This window comes from Nerophis lumbriciformis, linkage group LG30, assembly GCF_033978685.3.
Source record: "Nerophis lumbriciformis linkage group LG30, RoL_Nlum_v2.1, whole genome shotgun sequence".
NCBI classification, from domain to species: Eukaryota; Metazoa; Chordata; class Actinopteri; order Syngnathiformes; family Syngnathidae; genus Nerophis; species Nerophis lumbriciformis.
In genome coordinates this window covers 23,960,087-23,985,086 of record NC_084577.2, presented here as the reverse complement: position 1 = coordinate 23,985,086, position 25,000 = coordinate 23,960,087, and the positions used below count along the sequence as shown (strand labels likewise).

The 25,000-nt window shown below is 38.7% G+C and overlaps 1 protein-coding gene across 1 annotated transcript in view; it reads left to right on the top strand.

Annotated features, from left to right (window-relative positions):
* Positions 1 to 25,000, top strand: part of trarg1a (trafficking regulator of GLUT4 (SLC2A4) 1a) — a 51,069-nt gene that overhangs the window by 785 nt on the left and 25,284 nt on the right. The window contains exon 1 of the mRNA XM_061925834.1: positions 1 to 27. This exon is cut by the window's left edge and continues 785 nt beyond it. Within this exon, the coding sequence (XP_061781818.1) occupies positions 1 to 27 (27 nt within the window). The remainder of the gene's footprint in view (positions 28 to 25,000) is intronic.

Sequence of the window (25,000 nt, the reverse complement as noted above, 5' to 3'; positions counted from 1 at the left end):
ATCGTGGCCCTCGTCTACTCCATCATGGTGAGTCACCACGCTAAATGTCCGCTCGGCAACTTTAGACACATGACTGTCAAAAGTACACACAGAGTACTGTGAAAAGTACACAAAGAGTACTGCGAAAAGTACACGCATAATACAGTGAAAATAATTGTATAATCAACACAGAGTACTGTGAAGAGTACTGCATAATCAACGCAGAGTACTGTGAAAACTAGACGCATAACACAGTGAAAAGTATTGTACAATCGACACTGTGAAGAGTACTGCATAATCAACACAGAGTACTGTGAAAAGTACTGCATAATCAATGCAGAGTACCGTGTAAAGTACTGCAAAATCAACGCAGAATACTGTGAAAAGTACTGCATTATCAACGCAGAGTACTGTGAAAAGTACTGCATAATCAACGCAGAGTACTGTGAAAAGTACACACAGAGTACTGTGAAAAGTACACATAGTGTACTGTGAAAAGTACTGTATAATCAACGCAGAGTAATGTGAAAAGTACTGAATAATCAATGCAGAGTACTGTTAAAAGTACTGCATAATCAACGCAGAGTACTGTAAAAAGTACTGAATAATCAACGCAGAATACCGTGAAAAGTACTGTATAATCAACGCAGAGTACTGCATAATCAACGCAGAGTAACGTGAAAAGTACTGCACAATCAACGCAGAGTACTGTGAAAAGTACTGCATAATCAACACAGAGTACTGTGAAAAGTACTGCATAATCAACGCAGAGTACTGTGAAAAGTACTGAATAATCAACGCAGAGTAACGTGAAAAGTACTGCATAATCAACGCAGAGTACTGTAAAAAGTACTGAATAATCAACGCAGAATACCGTGAAAAGTACTAAATAATCAACGCAGAGTACTGTGAAAAGTACTGAATAATCAACGCAGAATACCGTGAAAAGTACTGCATAATCAACACAGAGTAACGTGAAAAGTACTGCAGAATCAACGCAGAATACTGTGAAAAGTACTGTATAACCATCGCAGAGTAATGTGAAAAGTACTGAATAATCAACGCAGAGTACTGTGAAAAGTACTGCAGAATCAACGCAGAGTACTGTGAAAAGTACTGTATAACCATCGCAGAGTAATGTGAAAAGTACTGAATAATCAACGCAGAGTACTGTGAAAAGTACTGCATAATCAACGCAGAGTACTGTGAAAAGTACACGCAGAGTACTGTGAAAAGTACTGTATAATCATCGCAGAGTAATGTGAAAAGTACTGAATAATCAATGCAGAGTACTGTGAAAAGTACTGAATAATCAACGCAGAGTAACGTGAAAAGTACTGCATAATCAACGCAGAGTACTGTGAAAAGTACTGCATAATCAACGCAGAGTACTGTGAAAAGTACACGCAGAGTACAGTAATAATTACTGTATAATTAACAGAGTACTGTGAAAAGTACTGCATAATCAACGCAGAGTACTGTGAAAAGTACTGAAAAATAAATGCAGAGTACTGTGAAAAGTACTGAATAATCAATGCAGAATACCGTGAAAAGTACTGTATAATCAACGCAGAGTACTGTGAAAAGTACTGTATAATCAACAAAGAGTAATGTGAAAAATACTGCATAATCAACGCAGAGTAACGTGAAAAGTACTGCATAATCAACGCAGAGTACTGTAAAAAGTACTGAATAATCAACGCAGAATACCGTGAAAAGTACTAAATAATCAACGCAGAGTACTGTGAAAAGTACTGAATAATCAACGCAGAATACCGTGAAAAGTACTGCATAATCAACACAGAGTAACGTGAAAAGTACTGCATAATCAACGCAGAGTACTGTGAAAAGTACACGCAGAGTACTGTGAAAAGTACTGTATAATCATCGCAGAGTAATGTGAAAAGTACTGAATAATCAATGCAGAGTACTGTGAAAAGTACTGAATAATCAACGCAGAGTAACGTGAAAAGTACTGCATAATCAACGCAGAGTACTGTGAAAAGTACTGCATAATCAACGCAGAGTACTGTGAAAAGTACACGCAGAGTACAGTAATAATTACTGTATAATTAACAGAGTACTGTGAAAAGTACTGCATAATCAACGCAGAGTACTGTGAAAAGTACTGAAAAATAAATGCAGAGTACTGTGAAAAGTACTGAATAATCAATGCAGAATACCGTGAAAAGTACTGTATAATCAACGCAGAGAACTGTGAAAAGTTCTGCAAAATCAAAGCAGAGTACTGTGAAAAGTACACGCAGAGTACTGTGATAATTACTGTATAATCAACAGAGTACTGTGAAAAGTACTGCATAATCAACGCAGCGAACTGTGAAAAGTACTGAATAATCAATGGAAAGTACTGTGAAAAGTACTGTTTAATCAACGCAGGGTACTGTGAAAAGTACTGCATAATCAACGCAGAGTACTGTGAAAAGTGCTGTATAATCAACGCAGAGTACTGTCAAAAGTATTGAATAATCAATGCAGAGTACTGTCAAAAGTACTGAATAATCAACGCAGAGTACTGTGAAAAGTACTGTATAATAAACGCAGAGTACAGTGAAAAGTACTGTATAATCAACGCACAGTACTGTAAAAAGTACTGAATAATCAACGCAGAGTACTGTGAAAAATACTGAATAATAAACACAGAGTACTGTGAAAAGTACTGTATAATCAACGCAGAGTACTATGAAAAGTACTGAATAATAAACGCAGAGTACTGTAAAAAGTACTGAATAATCAACGCAGAGTACTGTAAAAAGTACTGAATAATCAACGCAGAGTACTGTGAAAAGTACTGAATCATAAACGCAGAGTACAGTGAAAAGTACTGTATAATCAACGCAGAGTACTGTAAAAAGTACTGAATAATCAACGCAGAGTACTGTGAAAAGTACTGAATAATAAACGCACAGTACTGTGAAAAGTACTGCATAATCAACGCAGAGTACTATATAAAGTACACTATAAATAAATCATAGTACTGTAAAAGGTGCAGGCATAATACTGTAAAAAGTACACTGACCAATGCGTAACCAATGCGTAGTACAATAAAAAGTACTCTATAAACAAGGCATAGTACTGTAAAAAGTACACAGAGTACTGTATAATCAATGCATAACACTGTGAAAAGTACACTGATCAATGTAAAGTACTATAAGAAAGTACTCTGTAATCAATGCACAGTACTGTAAAACGTACACTGGTCATTTTCTAGTACCATAAAAAGTGCATGCATAGTACTGTAAAAAGTACTCTATAATCACTGCATAATGCTGTAATAAGTACACTGATCAATGCATAGTACTATAAAAATTAATATTAACAACGCATAGTACTGTCAAAAATAAACTGTATTCAATGCATAATACTGTAAATACTACACTCTGATCAATATATAATCCTGTAAAAAGTACACTATAATCAATGCATATTACTGTAAAAAGTACATTGACCAATGCATAGTACTGCAAAAGTACACTAATGAAGGCATAGTACTGTAAAAGTACACTATAATGAATGCATGATACTGTAAAAGTACACTAAGGCATAGTACTGTAAAAGTACACTGTAACCAACGCATAGTATTGTAAAAGTATACTACATTGAAGGCATAGTACTTTAAAGTACATTAAGGCATAGTACTGTAAAAGTAGACTAATCAATGCACAGTAGTGTAAAACGTACACTATAATCAATGCATAGTACTGTAAGAGTAGACTACAATTAATGTATAGTACTGTAAAAGTACACTAATCAAGGCATAGTACTGTGAAGTAGTTAATGCATCCTACTGTAAAAGTACAGTAGTACACTAATGAATGCATTTTACTGTAAAAGTACACTAATCAAGGCATCTTACTATAAAAGTACGCTTTTATGATTGCATAGTCCTGTAAAAGTACACTAATCAAGGCATAGTTAATGATTTTTATAGTAAAAGTACAGTAGTACACTAATGAATGCATAGTACTGTGAAAGTACACTATGATCTTACAGTAAAAGTACACTAATGAATAATAATTAAACCTGCATGCGAACTCTTATCATACACAGTAAGAAGGGGATTCACATGGCCCCCCCATTTGTCGCGGTTTACCTGACACATGAAACGTGACAAATGTGTTTTGTGGCAATTCCAGCTCGGACCAAATGCAGAGTGGCACTTTTTATCGCTTTCAGGAGACTTCCTCCAGGAATGGGGCCAATTGAATCCCCTTCCCTACTGCAATACTTGCAAATGAGACTTGGACGAAAGAACATTTATCATTATAAGCTCACTGTTAAATAAATAGAAAAATATAGACCGTATTTTTCGGACTATAAGTCGCAGTTTTTTTCATAGTGCGACTTATATATGGTTTTTTTCCTTCTTTATTATGCATTTTCGGCAGGTGCGACTTATACTCCGAAAAAAAACGGTGTATATATAGTTGTATGATAAAACACCTATTAACACACATTTTTCAACCACTGTGCCGTGGCACACTAGTGTACCGTGGTCAATTATGTAATTTCACCTAATCGGGTTAAAAATATTATTTGCAAACCAGTAATTATTTGTGATGTCAAACGATCGGCAGAGTAACTGTGTAATACCCTTCCGTATCAGTAGGTGGCAGCAGGTAGTTAATTGCTTTGGAGACGTCAGGAACATGATGTGTCGTGATCCAGAGGTGGGTAGAGTAGCCAGAAATTGTACTCAAGTAAGAGTACTGTTACTTTAGAGATTTATTACTCAAGTAAAAGTAAGGAGTAGTCACCCAAATATTTACTTGAGTAAAAGTAAAAAGTATGTTGTGAAAAAACTACTCAAGTACTGAGTAACTGATGAGTAACATATACACACACATATATATATATATATATATATATATATATATATATATATATATATATATATATATATATATATATATACATACACACACACACATATATATATATATATATATATATACACACATATATATATATATATATATATATATATACATACATTGATATATACAGTATATAATTTATATTTATTTATTTTGCCGTTTTTGTTTACATGTTAAAGGTGTTTTAATGAATATACATGCATGTTTAACATATAGATTCCTTTCTTTCATGAAAACAAGAATATAAGTTGGTGTATTACCTGATTCTGATGACTTATATTGATTGTAATCAGACAGTAGTGATGATAACGTCCACGTTTTCAAATGGAGGAGAAAAAAAGTTCCTCCTTTCTGTCTAATACCACATGAAAGTGGTTGGTTTTTGGCTTCTTATTTGTCCAGCTTCCATATTCGTTTTTTTACACTTTACAAGGAATACATTGGCGGCAAACTCCGTCGCTTGCTAGCTTGCTAGCGCTGGCTTTCGGAGACTCTTATTTTGAAAGCGCAGGCGCGATGGGGCGGCACTTTTATTGTGAAGACAGGAACTGTGCAGTCAGTCTTTAGGCTTTTGACGGGATGAACGGTTGAAATAAAAAAGGGTATTTTTTCCTTCACACTTTTGATTGATTGATTGAAACTTTTATTAGTAGATTGCACAGTACAGTACATATTTCGTACGATTGACCACTAAATGGTAACACCCGAATACGTTTTTCAACTTGTTTAAGTCAGGTCATGTGACCGCCTGGCTCTGTTTGATTGGTCCAACGTCACCAGTGACTGCATCTGATTGGTGGAACGGAGTGAACGTCACCAGTGACTGTATTTGTTGAAACACTATGAAGGTCTGTCTGACAGACCAAAACAAACAAAGCGTGCATTAACAGATCGATCAAAATTAGTAGCGAGTAGCGAGCTGAATGTAGATAAAAGTAGCGGAGTAAAAGTAGCGTTTCTTCTCTATAAATATACTCAAGTAAAAGTAAAAGTATGTTGCATTAAAACTACTCTTAGAAGTACAATTTATCCTAAAAGTTACTCAAGTAGATGTAACGGAGTAAATGTAGCGCGTTACTACCCACCTCTGTCGTGATCACAATATGCAGGCGACGTGCAGGTAAAAAGGTGTCTAATGCTTAAACCAAAAATAAACAAAAGGCACTGAAGCTTAGGGGTGGCTACGCAAAACGAAAATAAAACTGAACTGGCTGCAAAGTAAACAAAAAACAGAATGCTGGACGACAGCAAAGACTTACAGCGTGTGGCGCAGCAGACGGCGTCCACAAAGTACATCTCAATCAACAACAAAATAGGAGCGCCAGACAAGAACTAACACACAGGAAAACACCAAAATACTCCAAATACGTCACAGTGTGATGTGACAGGTGGTGACAGTACACCTACTTTGAGACAAGAGCTGCAGTGCATGGTTGGTTATGGTTAGAATTTGTATCCAACAATTGCGAGGATGACTTTTCACTGTCAATATCGGGTGCTGAGTTTAATTAGGGCCCGCAAGGCCCATTGTAAAAGGAATCCCAAAGGGAGTCCTTTTACAATGGGACAGAGGACCCTATTGAATTTGTAAGGTTTTATTATTATTATTCCGCCGCCCTATTTGAGCTGTAATTTGACCCCTTTAACATGCTTCAAAACTCACCATATTTGACACACACATCAGGACTGGCGAAAATTGCCATCTAATAAAAAAACCAAACCCCAAAACTCAAAATTGCGCTCTAGCGCTCCCTAGGAAAAAACACAGACAAAACGTCCTATAACTTCCAGTAGGAATATCGTAGAGACATGAAACAAAAACCTACAGGAAGTTGGCAATTCCCCCTTCAAGACAAAAATGTACTAAAAACAGTCACTTTTGCCTCTTTGAGCTGTTATTTGACCCCCTTAACATGCTTCAAAACTCACCAAACTGAACGCACACATCAGGACTGGCAAAAATCGCTATCTAGTAAAAAAAACCTAACCTCAAATCTCAAAATTGCGCTCTAGCGCCTCCTAGGAATAAAACGCAAACAAAACTGCTCCTCGGAAGAAACAAATGACAAAACTGCCTGTAACTCCCACTGGGAAGGTCAGAGAGACATGAAACAAAAACCTCTATGTAGGTCTTACTTAGACCTACATTTCATTCATTAACATCCTTCAGCAAAAATCAACAGGAAGTTGGCAATTCCCCCTTCAAGACAAAAATGTACTAAAAACAGTCACTTTTGCCTCTTTGAGCTGTAATTTGACCCCCTTAACATGCTTCAAAACTCACCAAACTGAACGCACACATCAGGACTGGCAAAAATTGCTATCTAGTAAAAAAACCTAACCCCAAATCTCAAAATTGCGCTCTAGCGCCTCCTAGGAATAAAACGCAAACAAAACTGCTCCTCGGAAGAAACAAATGACAAAACTGCCTGTAACTCCCACTGGGAAAGTCGGAGAGACATGAAACAAAAACCTCTATGTAGGTCTTACTTAGACCTACATTTCATTCATTGACATCCTTCAGCAAAAATCAACAGGAAGTTGGCAATTCCCCCTTCAAGACACAAATTTACTAAAAACAGTCACTTTTGCCTCTTTGAGCTGTAATTTGACCCCCTTAACATGCTTCAAAACTCACCAAACTGAACGCACACATCAGGACTGGCAAAAATTGCTATCTAGTAAAACAAACCTAACCCCAAATCTCAAAATTGCGCTCTAGCGCCTCCTAGGAATAAAACGCAGACAAAACTGCTCCTCGGAAGAAACAAATGACAAAACTGCCTGTAACTCCCACTAGGAAGGTCGGAGAGACATGAAACAAAAACCTCTATGTAGGTCTTACTGAGACCTACATTTCATTCATTGACATCCTTCAGCAAAAATCAACAAGAAGTTTGCAATTCCCCCTTCAAGACAAAAATGTACTAAAAACAGTCACTTTTGCCTCTTTGAGCTGTTATTTGACCCCCTTAACATGCTTCAAAACTCACCAAACTGAACGCACACATCAGGACTGGCAAAAATTGCTATCTAGTAAAAAAAAAACCTAACCCCAAATCTCAAAATTGCGCTCTAGCGCCTCCTAGGAATAAAACGCAGACAAAACTGCTCCACGGAAGAAACAAATGACAAAACTGGGAAGGTCGGAGAGACATGAAACAAAAACCTCTATGTAGGTCTTACTGAGACCTACATTTCATTCATTAACACCCTTCAGCAAAAATCAACAGGAAGTTGGCAATTCCCCCTTCAAGACAAAAATGTACTAAAAACAGTGACTTTTGCCTCTTTGAGCTGTAATTTGACCCCCTTAACATGCTTCAAAACTCACCAAACTGAACGCACACATCAGGACTGGCAAAAATTGCTATCTAGTAAAAAAAAAACCTAACCCCAAATCTCAAAATTGCGCTCTAGCGCTTCCTAGGAATAAAACGCAGACAAAACTGCTCCTCGGAAGAAACAAATGACAAAACTGCCTGTAACTCCCACTGGGAAGGTCGGAGAGACATGAAACAAAAACCTCTATGTAGGTCTTACTTAGACCTACATTTCATTCATTGACATCCTTCAGCAAAAATCAACAGGAAGTTTGCAATTCCCCCTTCAAAACAAAATGTTTGTAAAAACCGGTCACCTGTCTTCAAACATTATCTCCTCTGAGCACGTTTGTTGTTTCGGCTTCAAACTAACACAGGAGAGAGATTGAACCCTTCTGATTAAAAGTATGGAACAGAGTTTTGATTACTGCTCCGGTTTTGATTTTACGACTTGACAAAAGTATTGGGACACTTAGGACTAAAGCTGGACAAAAGTATTGGGACACTTAGGACTAAAACTGGACAAAAGTATTGGGACACTTAGGACTAAAACTTGACATAAGTATTGGGACACTTCGGACTACCACTGGACAAAAGTATTGGGACACTTTGGAATAAAACTGGACAAAGGTATTGGAACACATACGACGAAAACTGGACAAACGTATTGGGACACTTGGGACTAAAACTTGACAAAAGTATTGGGACACTTCGGACGAAAACTGGACAAAAGTATTGGGACACTTAGGAATAAAACTGGACAAAATTTTTGGGACACTTTGGACGAAAACTGGACAACACTATTGGGACACTTGGGACTAAAACTTGACACACGTATTGGGACACTTAGGACTAAAACTGGACAAAAGTATTGGGACCCTTGGGACTAAAACTGGACAAAAGTATTGGGACACTTAGGACTAAAACTTGACATAAGTATTGGGACACTTCGGACTACCACTGGACAAAGGTATTGGGACACTTTGGACTAAAACTGGACAAAAGTATTGGGACACTTAGGACTACAACTGGACAAAAGTATTGGGACACTTACGACGAAAACTGGACAAAAGTATTGGGACACTTGGGACTAAAACTTGACAAAAGTATTGGGACACTTGGGACTAAAACTGGACAAAAGCATTGGGACACTTAGGACTAAAACTGGACAAAGGTATTGGGACACTTGGGACTAAAACTTGACAAAAGTATTGGGACACTTAGGACGAAAACTGGACAAAAGTATTGGGACACTTAGGAATAAAACTGAACAAAAGTATTGGGACACTTACGACGAAAACTGGACAAAAGTATTGGGACACTTGGGACTAAAACTTGACAAACGTATTGGGACACTTAGGACGAAAACTGGACAAAAGTATTGGGACACTTAGGACTACAACTGGACAAAAGTATTGGGACACTTAGGACTAGCACCAGCCAAATATGCGGGCCCGACCAACGCTGCTTGCAGCTTTAATTTTTTTATGTTTTTTGCTGGTGGTGTGCCTTGGGATTTTTTCAACGAAAAAAATGTGCCTCGGTATTGGGACACTTTGGACTAAAACTGGACAAAAGTATTGGGACACTTACGACGAAAACTGGACAAAAGTATTGGGACACTTAGGAATAAAACTGGACAAAAGTTTTGGGACACTTTGGACGAAAACTGGACAACACTATTGGGACACTTGGGACTAAAACTTGACACGTATTGGGACACTTAGGACTAAAGCTGGACAAAAGTATTGGGACACTTATGACTAAAACTGGACAAAAGTATTGGGACACTTAGGACTAAAACTGGACAAAAGTATTGGGACACTTAGGACTAAAACTGGACAAAAGTATTGGGACACTTAGGACTAAAACTTGACATAAGTATTGGGACACTTCGGACTACTACTGGACAAAAGTATTGGGACACTTTGGACTAAAACTGGACAAAAGTATTGGGACACTTACGACGAAAACTGGACAAAAGTATTGGGACACTTGGGACTAAAACTTGACAAATGTATTGGGACACTTAGGACGAAAACTGGACAAAAGTATTGGGACACTTAGGAATAAAACTGGACAAAAGTTTTGGGACACTTTGGACGAAAACTGGACAACACTATTGGGACACTTGGGACTAAAACTTGACACACGTATTGGACACTTAGGACTAAAACTGGACAAAAGTATTGGGACACTTAGGACTAAAACTTGACATAAGTATTGGGACACTTCGGACTACCACTGGACAAAAGTATTGGGACACTTTGGACTAAAACTGGACAAAAGTATTGGGACACTTACGACGAAAACTGGACAAAAGTATTGGGACACTTGGGACTAAAACTTGACAAAAGTATTGGGACACTTAGGACGAAAACTGGACAAAAGTATTGGGACACTTAGGAATAAAACTGGACAAAAGTATTGGGACACTTTGGACGAAAACTGGACAACACTATTGGGACACTTGGGACTAAAACTTGACACACGTATTGGGACACTTAGGACTAAAACTGGACAAAAGTATTGGGACACTTAGGACTACAACTGGACAAAAGTATTGGGACACTTAGGACTAAAACTTGACAAAAGTATTGGGACACTTACGACAAAAACTGGACAAACGTATTGGGACATTTGGGACTAAAACTTGACAAAAGTATTGGGACACTTTGGACGAAAACTGGACAAAAGTATTGGGACACTTAGGAATAAAACTGAACAAAAGTATTGGGACACTTAGGACGAACACTGGACAACACTATTGGGACACTTGGGACTAAAACTTGACAAACGTATTGGGACACTTAGGACTAAAACTGGACAAAAGTATTGGGACACTTAGGACTACAACTGGACAAAAGTATTGGGACACTTAGGACGAAAACTGGACAAAAGTATTGGGACACTTAGGAATAAAACTGGACAAAAGTTTTGGGACACTTTGGACGAAAACTGGACAACACTATTGGGACACTTGGGACTAAAACTTGACACACGTATTGGGACACTTAGGACTAAAACTGGACAAAAGTATTGGGACACTTAGGACTAAAACTGGACAAAAGTATTGGGACACTTAGGACTAAAACTTGACATAAGTATTGGGACACTTCGGACTACCACTGGACAAAAGTATTGGGACACTTGGGACTGAAACTTGACAAAAGTATTGGGACACTTAGGACTAAAACTTGACAGTAGTATTGGGACACTTCGGACTACCACTGGACACAAGTATTGGGACACTTACAACTAAAACTGGACAAAAGTATTGGGACACTTACGACGAAAACTGGACAAAAGTATTGGGACACTTAGGACTAAAACTTGACATAAGTATTGGGACACTTCGGACTACTACTGGACAAAAGTATTGGGACACTTAGGAATAAAACTGAACAAAAGTATTGGGACACTTAGGACGAACACTGGACAACACTATTGGGATACTTGGGACTAAAACTTGACAAACGTATTGGGACACTTAGGACTAAAACTGGACAAAAGTATTGGGACACTTAGGACTAAAACTTGACATTAGTATTGGGACACTTCGGACTACCACTGGACACAAGTATTGGGACACTTACAACTAAAACTGGACAAAAGTATTGGGACACTTACGACGAAAACTGGACAAAAGTATTGGGACACTTAGGACTAAAACTTAACATAAGTATTGGGACACTTCGGACTACTACTGGACAAAAGTATTGGGACACTTAGGAATAAAACTGAACAAAAGTATTGGGACACTTAGGACGAACACTGGACAACACTATTTGGACACTTGGGACTGAAACTTGACAAAAGTATTGGGACACTTAGGACTAAAACTTGACAGTAGTATTGGGACACTTCGGACTACCACTGGACACAAGTATTGGGACACTTACAACTAAAACTGGACAAAAGTATTGGGACACTTACGACGAAAACTGGACAAAAGTATTGGGACACTTAGGACTACAATTGGACAAAAGTATTGGGACACTTACAACTAAAACTGGACAAAAGTATTGGGACACTTACGACGAAAACTGGACAAAAGTATTGGGACACTTACGACGAAAACTGGACAAAATTATTGGGACACTTAGGACTACAACTGGACAAAAGTATTTGGACACTTGGGACTGAAACTTGACAAAAGTATTGGGAAACTTAGGACTAAAACTTGACATTAGTATTGGGACACTTCGGACTACCACTGGACACAAGTATTGGGACACTTACAACTAAAACTGGACAAAAGTATTGGGACACTTACGACGAAAACTGGACAAAAGTATTGGGACACTTGGGACTAAAACTTGATAAAAGTATTGGGACACTTAGGACAAAAACTGGACAAAAGTATTGGGACACTTAGGAATAAAACTGGACAAAAGTTTTGGGACACTTTGGACGAAAACTGGACAACACTATTGGGACACTTGGGACTAAAACTTGACACACGTATTGGGACACTTAGGACTAAAGCTGGACAAAAGTATTGGGACACTTTGGACTAAAACTGGACAAAAGTATTGGGACACTTAGGACTAAAACTTGACATAAGTATTGGGACACTTCGGACTACCACTGGACAAAAGTATTGGGACACTTTGGACTAAAACTGGACAAAAGTATTGGGACACTTAGGACTAAAACTGAACAAAAGTATTGGGACACTTAGGACGAACACTGGACAACACTATTGGGAAACTTGGGACTAAAACTTGACAAACGTATTGGGACACTTAGGACTAAAACTGGACAAAAGTATTGGGACACTTAGGACTAAAACTTGACATAAGTATTGGGACACTTCGGACTACCACTGGACAAAAGTATTGGGACACTTTGGACTAAAACTGGACAAAAGTATTGGGACACTTACGACGAAAACTGGACAAAAGTATTGGGACACTTTGGACTAAAACTGGACAAAAGTATTGGGACACTTAGGACTAAAACTGGACAAAAGTATTGGGACACTTACGACAAAAACTGGACAAAAGTATTGGGACACTTGGGACTAAAACTTGACAAAAGTATTGGGACACTTGGGACTAAAACTTGACAAAAGTATTGGGACACTTAGGACGAAAACTGGACAAACGTATTGGGACACTTAGGAATAAAACTGAACAAAAGTATTGGGACACTTAGGACGAAAACTGGACAACACTATTGGGACACTTGGGACTAAAACTTGACAAAAGTATTGGGACACTTAGGACGAAAACTGGACAAAAGTATTGGGACACTTAGGAATAAAACTGAACAAAAGTATTGGGACACTTAGGACGAAAACTGGACAACACTATTGGGACACTTGGGACTAAAACTTGACACACGTATTGGGACACTTAGGACTAAAGCTGGACAAAAGTATTGGGACACTTAGGACTAAAACTGGACAAAAGTATTGGGACACTTAGGACTAAAACTTGACATAAATATTGGGACACTTCGGACTACCACTGGACAAAAGTATTGGGACACTTTGGACTAAAACTGGACAAAAGTATTGGGACACTTACGACGAAAACTGGACAAAAGTGTTGGGACACTTGGGACTAAAACTTGACAAAAATATTGGGACACTTAGGACGAAAACTGGACAAAAGTATTGGGACACTTAGGAATAAAACTGGACAAAAGTTTTGGGACACTTTGGACGAAAACTGGACAACACTATTGGGACACTTGGGACTAAAACTTGACACACGTATTGGACACTTAGGACTAAAACTGGACAAAAGTATTGGGACACTTAGGACTAAAACTTGACATAAGTATTGGGACACTTCGGACTACCACTGGACAAAAGTATTGGGACACTTTGGACTAAAACTGGACAAAAGTATTGGGACACTTACGACGAAAACTGGACAAAAGTATTGGGACACTTGGGACTAAAACTTGACAAAAGTATTGGGACACTTAGGACGAAAACTGGACAAAAGTATTGGGACACTTAGGAATAAAACTGGACAAAAGTATTGGGACACTTTGGACGAAAACTGGACAACACTATTGGGACACTTGGGACTAAAACTTGACACACGTATTGGGACACTTAGGACTAAAACTGGACAAAAGTATTGGGACACTTAGGACTACAACTGGACAAAAGTATTGGGACACTTAGGACTAAAACTTGACAAAAGTATTGGGACACTTACGACAAAAACTGGACAAACGTATTGGGACATTTGGGACTAAAACTTGACAAAAGTATTGGGACACTTTGGACGAAAACTGGACAAAAGTATTGGGACACTTACAACTAAAACTGGACAAAAGTATTGGGACACTTACGACGAAAACTGGACAAAAGTATTGGGACACTTAGGACTACAATTGGACAAAAGTATTGGGACACTTACAACTAAAACTGGACAAAAGTATTGGGACACTTACGACGAAAACTGGACAAAAGTATTGGGACACTTACGACGAAAACTGGACAAAATTATTGGGACACTTAGGACTACAACTGGACAAAAGTATTTGGACACTTGGGACTGAAACTTGACAAAAGTATTGGGAAACTTAGGACTAAAACTTGACATTAGTATTGGGACACTTCGGACTACCACTGGACACAAGTATTGGGACACTTACAACTAAAACTGGACAAAAGTATTGGGACACTTACGACGAAAACTGGACAAAAGTATTGGGACACTTGGGACTAAAACTTGATAAAAGTATTGGGACACTTAGGACAAAAACTGGACAAAAGTATTGGGACACTTAGGAATAAAACTGGACAAAAGTTTTGGGACACTTTGGACGAAAACTGGACAACACTATTGGGACACTTGGGACTAAAACTTGACACACGTATTGGGACACTTAGGACTAAAGCTGGACAAAAGTATTGGGACACTTTGGACTAAAACTGGACAAAAGTATTGGGACACTTAGGACTAAAACTTGACATAAGTATTGGGACACTTCGGACTACCACTGGACAAAAGTATTGGGACACTTTGGACTAAAACTGGACAAAAGTATTGGGACACTTAGGACTAAAACTGAACAAAAGTATTGGGACACTTAGGACGAACACTGGACAACACTATTGGGAAACTTGGGACTAAAACTTGACAAACGTATTGGGACACTTAGGACTAAAACTGGACAAAAGTATTGGGACACTTAGGACTAAAACTTGACATAAGTATTGGGACACTTCGGACTACCACTGGACAAAAGTATTGGGACACTTTGGACTAAAACTGGACAAAAGTATTGGGACACTTACGACGAAAACTGGACAAAAGTATTGGGACACTTTGGACTAAAACTGGACAAAAGTATTGGGACACTTAGGACTAAAACTGGACAAAAGTATTGGGACACTTACGACAAAAACTGGACAAAAGTATTGGGACACTTGGGACTAAAACTTGACAAAAGTATTGGGACACTTGGGACTAAAACTTGACAAAAGTATTGGGACACTTAGGACGAAAACTGGACAAACGTATTGGGACACTTAGGAATAAAACTGAACAAAAGTATTGGGACACTTAGGACGAAAACTGGACAACACTATTGGGACACTTGGGACTAAAACTTGACAAAAGTATTGGGACACTTAGGACGAAAACTGGACAAAAGTATTGGGACACTTAGGAATAAAACTGAACAAAAGTATTGGGACACTTAGGACGAAAACTGGACAACACTATTGGGACACTTGGGACTAAAACTTGACACACGTATTGGGACACTTAGGACTAAAGCTGGACAAAAGTATTGGGACACTTAGGACTAAAACTGGACAAAAGTATTGGGACACTTAGGACTAAAACTTGACATAAATATTGGGACACTTCGGACTACCACTGGACAAAAGTATTGGGACACTTTGGACTAAAACTGGACAAAAGTATTGGGACACTTACGACGAAAACTGGACAAAAGTGTTGGGACACTTGGGACTAAAACTTGACAAAAATATTGGGACACTTAGGACGAAAACTGGACAAAAGTATTGGGACACTTAGGAATAAAACTGGACAAAAGTTTTGGGACACTTTGGACGAAAACTGGACAACACTATTGGGACACTTGGGACTAAAACTTGACACACGTATTGGACACTTAGGACTAAAACTGGACAAAAGTATTGGGACACTTAGGACTAAAACTTGACATAAGTATTGGGACACTTCGGACTACCACTGGACAAAAGTATTGGGACACTTTGGACTAAAACTGGACAAAAGTATTGGGACACTTACGACGAAAACTGGACAAAAGTATTGGGACACTTGGGACTAAAACTTGACAAAAGTATTGGGACACTTAGGACGAAAACTGGACAAAAGTATTGGGACACTTAGGAATAAAACTGGACAAAAGTATTGGGACACTTTGGACGAAAACTGGACAACACTATTGGGACACTTGGGACTAAAACTTGACACACGTATTGGGACACTTAGGACTAAAACTGGACAAAAGTATTGGGACACTTAGGACTACAACTGGACAAAAGTATTGGGACACTTAGGACTAAAACTTGACAAAAGTATTGGGACACTTACGACAAAAACTGGACAAACGTATTGGGACATTTGGGACTAAAACTTGACAAAAGTATTGGGACACTTTGGACGAAAACTGGACAAAAGTATTGGGACACTTAGGAATAAAACTGAACAAAAGTATTGGGACACTTAGGACGAACACTGGACAACACTATTGGGACACTTGGGACTAAAACTTGACAAACGTATTGGGACACTTAGGACTAAAACTGGACAAAAGTATTGGGACACTTAGGACTACAACTGGACAAAAGTATTGGGACACTTAGGACGAAAACTGGACAAAAGTATTGGGACACTTAGGAATAAAACTGGACAAAAGTTTTGGGACACTTTGGACGAAAACTGGACAACACTATTGGGACACTTGGGACTAAAACTTGACACACGTATTGGGACACTTAGGACTAAAACTGGACAAAAGTATTGGGACACTTAGGACTAAAACTGGACAAAAGTATTGGGACACTTAGGACTAAAACTTGACATAAGTATTGGGACACTTCGGACTACCACTGGACAAAAGTATTGGGACACTTGGGACTGAAACTTGACAAAAGTATTGGGACACTTAGGACTAAAACTTGACAGTAGTATTGGGACACTTCGGACTACCACTGGACACAAGTATTGGGACACTTACAACTAAAACTGGACAAAAGTATTGGGACACTTACGACGAAAACTGGACAAAAGTATTGGGACACTTAGGACTAAAACTTGACATAAGTATTGGGACACTTCGGACTACTACTGGACAAAAGTATTGGGACACTTAGGAATAAAACTGAACAAAAGTATTGGGACACTTAGGACGAACACTGGACAACACTATTGGGATACTTGGGACTAAAACTTGACAAACGTATTGGGACACTTAGGACTAAAACTGGACAAAAGTATTGGGACACTTAGGACTAAAACTTGACATTAGTATTGGGACACTTCGGACTACCACTGGACACAAGTATTGGGACACTTACAACTAAAACTGGACAAAAGTATTGGGACACTTACGACGAAAACTGGACAAAAGTATTGGGACACTTAGGACTAAAACTTAACATAAGTATTGGGACACTTCGGACTACTACTGGACAAAAGTATTGGGACACTTAGGAATAAAACTGAACAAAAGTATTGGGACACTTAGGACGAACACTGGACAACACTATTTGGACACTTGGGACTGAAACTTGACAAAAGTATTGGGACACTTAGGACTAAAACTTGACAGTAGTATTGGGACACTTCGGACTACCACTGGACAAAAGTATTGGGACACTTTGGACTAAAACTGGACAAAAGTATTGGGACACTTACGACGAAAACTGGACAAAAGTGTTGGGACACTTGGGACTAAAACTTGACAAAAATATTGGGACACTTAGGACGAAAACTGGACAAAAGTATTGGGACACTTAGGAATAAAACTGAACAAAAGTATTGGGACACTTAGGACGAACACTGGACAACACTATTGGGACACTTGGGACTAAAACTTGACAAACGTATTGGGACACTGAGGACTAAAACTGGACAAAAGTATTGGGACACTTAGGACTAGCACCAGCCAAATATGCAGGCCCGACCAACGTTGTTTGCAGCTTTAATTTTTTTATGTTTTTTTGCTGGTGGTGTGCCTTGGGATTTTTTCAACGAAAAAAATGTGCCTCGGCTCAGAAAAGGTTGAGAAACACTGCACTAAAGTACCAACAATTTGTACTGTTAAGTAATGTACAAATAAAAGTACCCATCCCTACTTGTGTGTTTATTGGTAGGAAACTTTTTGTATACGAACTATAATTCATTACTTTTCAAAATAAAAGCAGTTTTCTCGACACAAACAGCCAAATAAAGCTGATCATCAATTAGATTGGCTGGGCGGAGTGTTCCCTGTGTGCATACACTTACAGTATTTGACAACAAATATACCATCATTCATCATCTAGCAGGGTGGCGTCCAAATAAAAAAGACCCCTGGATACAAGATTTGGCTCGCCCTGCACTAGACTGTCTCTCATGAACTCACTGACATTCACAAGTCAGGTGCTTCTTAATGGCTTCTGACGGTGTGTGTGTGTGTGAGAGAGAGAGAGAGAGAGAGAGAGAGGAAGTGAGAGAGGCATTGACAGAGAGCCGATAGACGCAAAGTGAAGGAGAAGGAAACTAGATCTGGCCACTAACTCGATAGAAGGCGATAGAAGTCAATTTAGTTTGTGTGCTGCTGAGAACGGACTGCAGCAGTTTGCATCCTCTCGCTTCTCCTGCGGGTAAAAGCATCACACACACACACACACACACACACACACACACACATATATATATATATCTTGCCTACTTTGTGTGGACCAGTGGCGTGCAGTCATTAGAGGCAGGTGCCATCATGGAAAGAAAAAAAATGTAAAAAGAAAAAAAATTAACTAAATTGTTATATGTATCCAGTGATTATACTATAAAGTTATTTTCCATTTAACTTCACCAGTTTTAGATTATTTTTATTCAAAATCGCTGAATTTTCACATTTGCCGTTCAAATACTGAGAAGAGACGGTGCGGTGAACAGCAGCCAGTTGAGGCACGTCACTCAGTGCCTCAACATGGTTTCCGGACTCGGCTAACTGCTGGCCTGCTGTGCAGTGAGACCGTATTGCTATATGAATTATATTATACATTTCCATAGTTTAGTTAGCTGAGGTATATAATGTACAGTGTATTTTGTCAACAACTGTATGTGTGTAACGTATTTCTTGTGCTGAGCGATCATAAAACAGCTGCAAAAGACGCACTGGCTGAGGCTCCAGTAATCCTGCCTCCTGCACCCCCGCCGTAGAATTGTTATATCAACTAAAGCCCACACTTAAACTTTCCACGTGCAAGATTGAATCTATTTAAAAAAAATATTTCATAAGAAGCCAAAAAGTGCAAAAACAATAATGTTGGAGGAGTTGTGAATGACTGCAGGGCCACAACATTAGGTACACCTGCAGACTGCAGGTGTATCTAATTCACAACTCCTCCAACACGAACATTATTGTTTTTGCACTTTTTGGCTTCTTATTAAATAACTTTTGTAACCTATTTTCATGGGTTTTCCTCTTTGTGATGTTAAGTTCCTGTTATGCGCTGTTATACAGTATATGCCTTGAGCTCTTATTTTGAAGGCGCTAAGAGCGGAAGTGATGACACGGAGTGGAGCGGAAGTTTTTGAAAGAAGGTAAATAAAGTGGTCCTCGTGTAAACTGGAGCCTCCGTGTTTGTTAGTTTGTAGTTTCATACAGTATAGGTGACATTTATAAACCCTCGGTTACACTTTTTTAAATAGATTCAATCTTGCATGTGGAAAGTTTAAGTGAGGGCTTTAGTTGCGGCGCATGGACTTAATTTCTAAGTAAAGGTAAGACAATAAAAACGTTTTTTTTATTAAATGTGCTTTTTTGTGTGCTACAGTTTGTATGTGTAAAGTTAAAGTTAAGTTAAAGTACCAATGATTGTCACACACACACTAGGTGTAATGAAATTTGTCCTCTGTATTTGACCCATCCCCTTGATCACCCCCTGGGAGGTGAGGGGAGCAGTGGGCAGCAGCGGCGCCGCGCCCAGGAATCATTTTTGGTGATTTAACCCCCAATTCCAAGCCTTGATGCTGAGTGCCAAGCAGGGAAGAATGCTGGTATGAGCTTTTAAACATAACCCGTTAACTGCTGCCAATCAAATGGTGAATAAGATACTCTTTAGGGTTCATATGTTTGTAAATCTGACTGTGATGAAGTCAGTGCCTCACCAGCCATCAACCTCACCGCACGTCACTGGTAGGTTGTGAAGGCCCCCCTTTCCACTATAGCTAGAATGATGAAAAATATATATCTAGCACTAGATGGGAGTAGAGAGTTGCAACCTCACTTCAGAATGCAAACCACACAATATTTTACTTTTGTAGTTGTGAGGACCGACCGCTGTTGCTAGGTAGATTTGACCATACACACACATACCGTATTTTTCGGAGTATAAGTCGCTGCGGAGTATAAGTCGCACCGGCCGAAAATGCATAATAAAGAAGGAAAAAAACATATATAAGTCGCACTGGAGTATAAGTTGCATTTTTTGGGGGAAATATATTTGATAAAAACCCAACACCAAGAATAGACATTTGAAAGGCAATTTAAAATAAATAACAGGCTGAATAAGTGTACGTTATATGAGGCATAAATAACCAACTGGTATGTTAACGCAACATATTATGGTAAGAGTCATTCAAATAACTATAACATATACAAACCCTGTTTCCATATGAGTTGGGAAATTGTGTTAGATGTAAATATAAACAGAATACAATGATTTGCAAATTATTTTCAACCCATATTCAGTTGAATATGCTACAAAGACAACATATTTGATGTTCAAACTGATAAACATTTTTTTTTTTTTTGCAAATAATCATTAACTTTAGAATTTGATGCCAGCAACACGTGACAAAGAAGTAGGGAAAGGTGGCAATAAATACTGATAAAGTTGAGGAATGCTCATCAAACACTTATTTGGAACATCCCACAGGTGAACAGGCAAATTGGGAACAGGTGGGTGCCATGATTGGGTATAAAAGTAGATTCCATGAAATGCTCAGTCATTCACAAACAAGGACGGGGCGAGGGTCACCACTTTGTCAACAAATGCGTGAGCAAATTGTTGAACAGTTTAAGAAAAAACTTTCTCAACGAGCTATTGCAAAGAATTTAGGGATTTCACCATCTACGGTCCGTAATATCATCAAAGGGTTCAGAGAATCTGGAGAAATCACTGCAGGTAAGCAGCTAAGCCCGTGACCTTCGATCCCTCAAGCTGTACTGCATCAACAAGCGACATCAGTGTGTAAAGGATATCACCACATGGGCTCAGGAACACTTCAGAAACCCACTGTCAGTAACTACAGTTGGTCGCTACATCTGTAAGTGCAAGTTAAAACTCTCCTATGCAAGGCGAAAACCGTTTATCAACAACACCCAGAAACGCCGTCGGCTTCGCTGGGCCTGAACTCATCTAAGATGGACTGATACAAAGTGGAAAAGTGTTCTGTGGTCTGACGAGTCCACATTTAAAATTGTTTTTTGGAAACTGTGGACGTCGTGTCCTCCGGACCAAAGAGGAAAAGAACCATCGGGATTGTTATAGGCGCAAAGTTGAAAAGCCAGCATGTGTGATGGTATGGGGGTGTATTAGTGCCCAAGACATGGGTAACTTACACATCTGTGAAGTCGCCATTAATGCTGAAAGGTACATACAGATTTGGAACAACATATGTTGCCATCCAAGCAACGTTACCATGGACGCCCCTGCTTATTTCAGCAAGACAATACCAAGCCACGTGTTACATCAACGTGGCTTCATAGTAAAAGAGTGCGGGTACTAGACTGGCCTGCCTGTAGTCCAGACCTGTCTCCCATTGAAAATGTGTGGCGCATTATGAAGCCTAAAATACCACAACGGAGACCCCCGGACTGTTGAACAACTTAAGCTGTACATCAAGCAAGAATGGGAAAGAATTCCACCTGAGAAGCTTCAAAAATGTGTCTCCTCAGTTCCCAAACGTTTACTGAGTGTTGTTAAAAGGAAAGGCCATGTAACACAGTGGTGAACATGCCCTTTCCCAACTACTTTGGCACGTGTTGCAGCCATGAAATTCTAAGTTAATTATTATTTGCAAAAAAAAATAAAGTTTATGAGTTTGAACATCAAATATCTTGTCTTAGAAGTGCATTCAATTGAATATGGGTTGGAAAAGGAATTGCAAATCATTGTATTCCGTTTATATTTACATCTAAAACAATTTCCCAACTCATATGGAAACGGGGTTGGTAGAACATGCTATACGTTTACCAAACAATCTGTCACTCCTAATCGCTAAATCCCATGAAATCTTATACGTCTAGTCTCTTACGTGAATGAGCTAAATAATATTATTTGATATTTTACGCTAATGTGTTAATCAGTTCACACATAAGTCGCTCCTGAGTATAAGTCGCACCCCCGGCCAAACTATGAAAAAAACTGCGACTTATAGTCTGAAAAATACGGTAGTAGTAAGTTCTTGTGAGTTGGCCATTTTTTAAGGACAGCAAAGTACTCAATGAAGGTAACACATCTAAATTGAAAATAAATCATGTCTTGCTCATTTCTCAACCTATTTTCATTCAGTTTACATTATTGTATAAATGTACAAAACATGTACTGCATATACAAATGTATACATAAATACATAAGAGTACAGTACACACACACACACACACACACACACACACACACACACACACACACACATACATGTCTTGCCTACTTTGTGTGGACCCACGTTTGGCTAGTCCAGGGGTCGGCAAACCAAAATGTTGAAAGAGCCATATTGGACCAAAAATACAAAAACAAATCTGTCTGGAGCCGCAACAAATTAAAAGCCATATTACATACAGATAGTGTGTCATGAGATATAAATTGAATTAAGAGGACTTAAAGGAAACTTAATGACCTCAAATATACCTACAAATGAGGCATAATGATGCAATATGTACATATAGCTAGCCTAAATAGCATGTTAGTATCAATTAGCTTGCAGTCATGCAGTGAGCAAATATGTCTGATTAGCACTCCACACACGTCAATAACATCAACAAAACTCACCTTTGTGCATTCACGCACAACGTTTAAAGTTTGGTGGACAAAATGAGACAGAAAAAGAAGTGGCATAAAACACGTCCTAGAAAGTCGGAGAAAGTTATACAAGTAAACAAACTACGGTGAGTTCAAGGACCGCCAAAATTAGTAGGACAAAACGGCAATCGCCAAATACTCGAATCAGTGAAGCATGTTTAATATAAACAGTGTTCTTTATAACAATTAGGGAGGTCTGTGTCATGTTTGTCCTCCTACAGAAACCTTATTAAAACAAACAAAAAAAAATTTCCCCTCATCTTTTTCCATTTTTCATACATTTTTGAAAAAGCACCAGAGAGCCACTAGGGCGGCGCTAAAGAGCCGCATGCGGCTCTAGAGCCGCGGGTTGCCGACCCCTGGGTTAGCAGGTTGTGAGGGCCCCCCTTTCCACTATAGCTAGAATGATGAAAAAAAATATGTAGCACTAGATGGGAGTAGAGAGTTGCAACCTCACTTCAGAATGCAAAACACACAAAGTAAAACAAATATTTTACTTCTGTAGTTGTGAGGACCAGGCAAATGTCCTCACAAGTCAAAAGGTCCTCACAGAAAGGGTGGTTTGTCAAGTGTATGTCCACACAAGGATGTTGAGACAAGTACACACACACACACACACACACACACACACACACACACACACACTGGTTATCATTTGGAATGGGGACCAAGTTTTTGATCATACCTTGTGGAGACCACCCTTTCTACAGGTTGTGGAGGCATAAAAAAAATGGTGTAAAAATGTCCACTGCCCAGTTAGCTCATACACGTCTTTAAATCTCTGGATTGATGAAGTAATGTGCTGATCATTCTTACTGGGGACCCTGGGGAAAAAAGAGTTAATATGGTTCATGGGGGACCAAATTTAAATAATTTTGCATAATTCACACACATTTGTACGTAACTACTGAGGACCATATAAAAAATTTAAAAAAAAAGCTGAAATGAAATATGACATGATGGTCAGAATACAGCACTACAGCTGTCCTCTTATAGGAAGTTTCACCACTTCAATGTTAAATCAAATCCTGCATCTTCTGTGACATTACTGAAAACTGCTATTTAGCAGTAATGAAGTTGTCTGCAACTCCAACTACCATATATAGAAGGATGGAACATTCTGAATGTGAATCATACTTTAAGGTAGTGATGGGTTGATGAGGCCTCATGAAGCGTTTTGACACATTGCAAAACTGTATTGATACTGTGTCGATACTGTGTCACTGAATACTGACATCTGCTGGACATTAAAAATCCCTACAGGCAACCTATGGACCGACTCAACTGACACTGATTTTATGACCTAGTACAGTGGTTCTCAAATGGGGGTACGCGTACCCCTGGGGGTACTTGAAGGTATGCCAAGGGGTACGTGAGATTTTTTTTAAATATTCTAAAAATAGCAACAATTCAAAAATCCTTTATAAATATATTTATTGAATAATACTTCAACAAAATATGAATGTAAGTTCATAAACTCAGTGAAGCGCACGCTCAGGTTTGTCACTAAAATGTCTGTCAAAAAGAACTGTGAAAAGAAATGC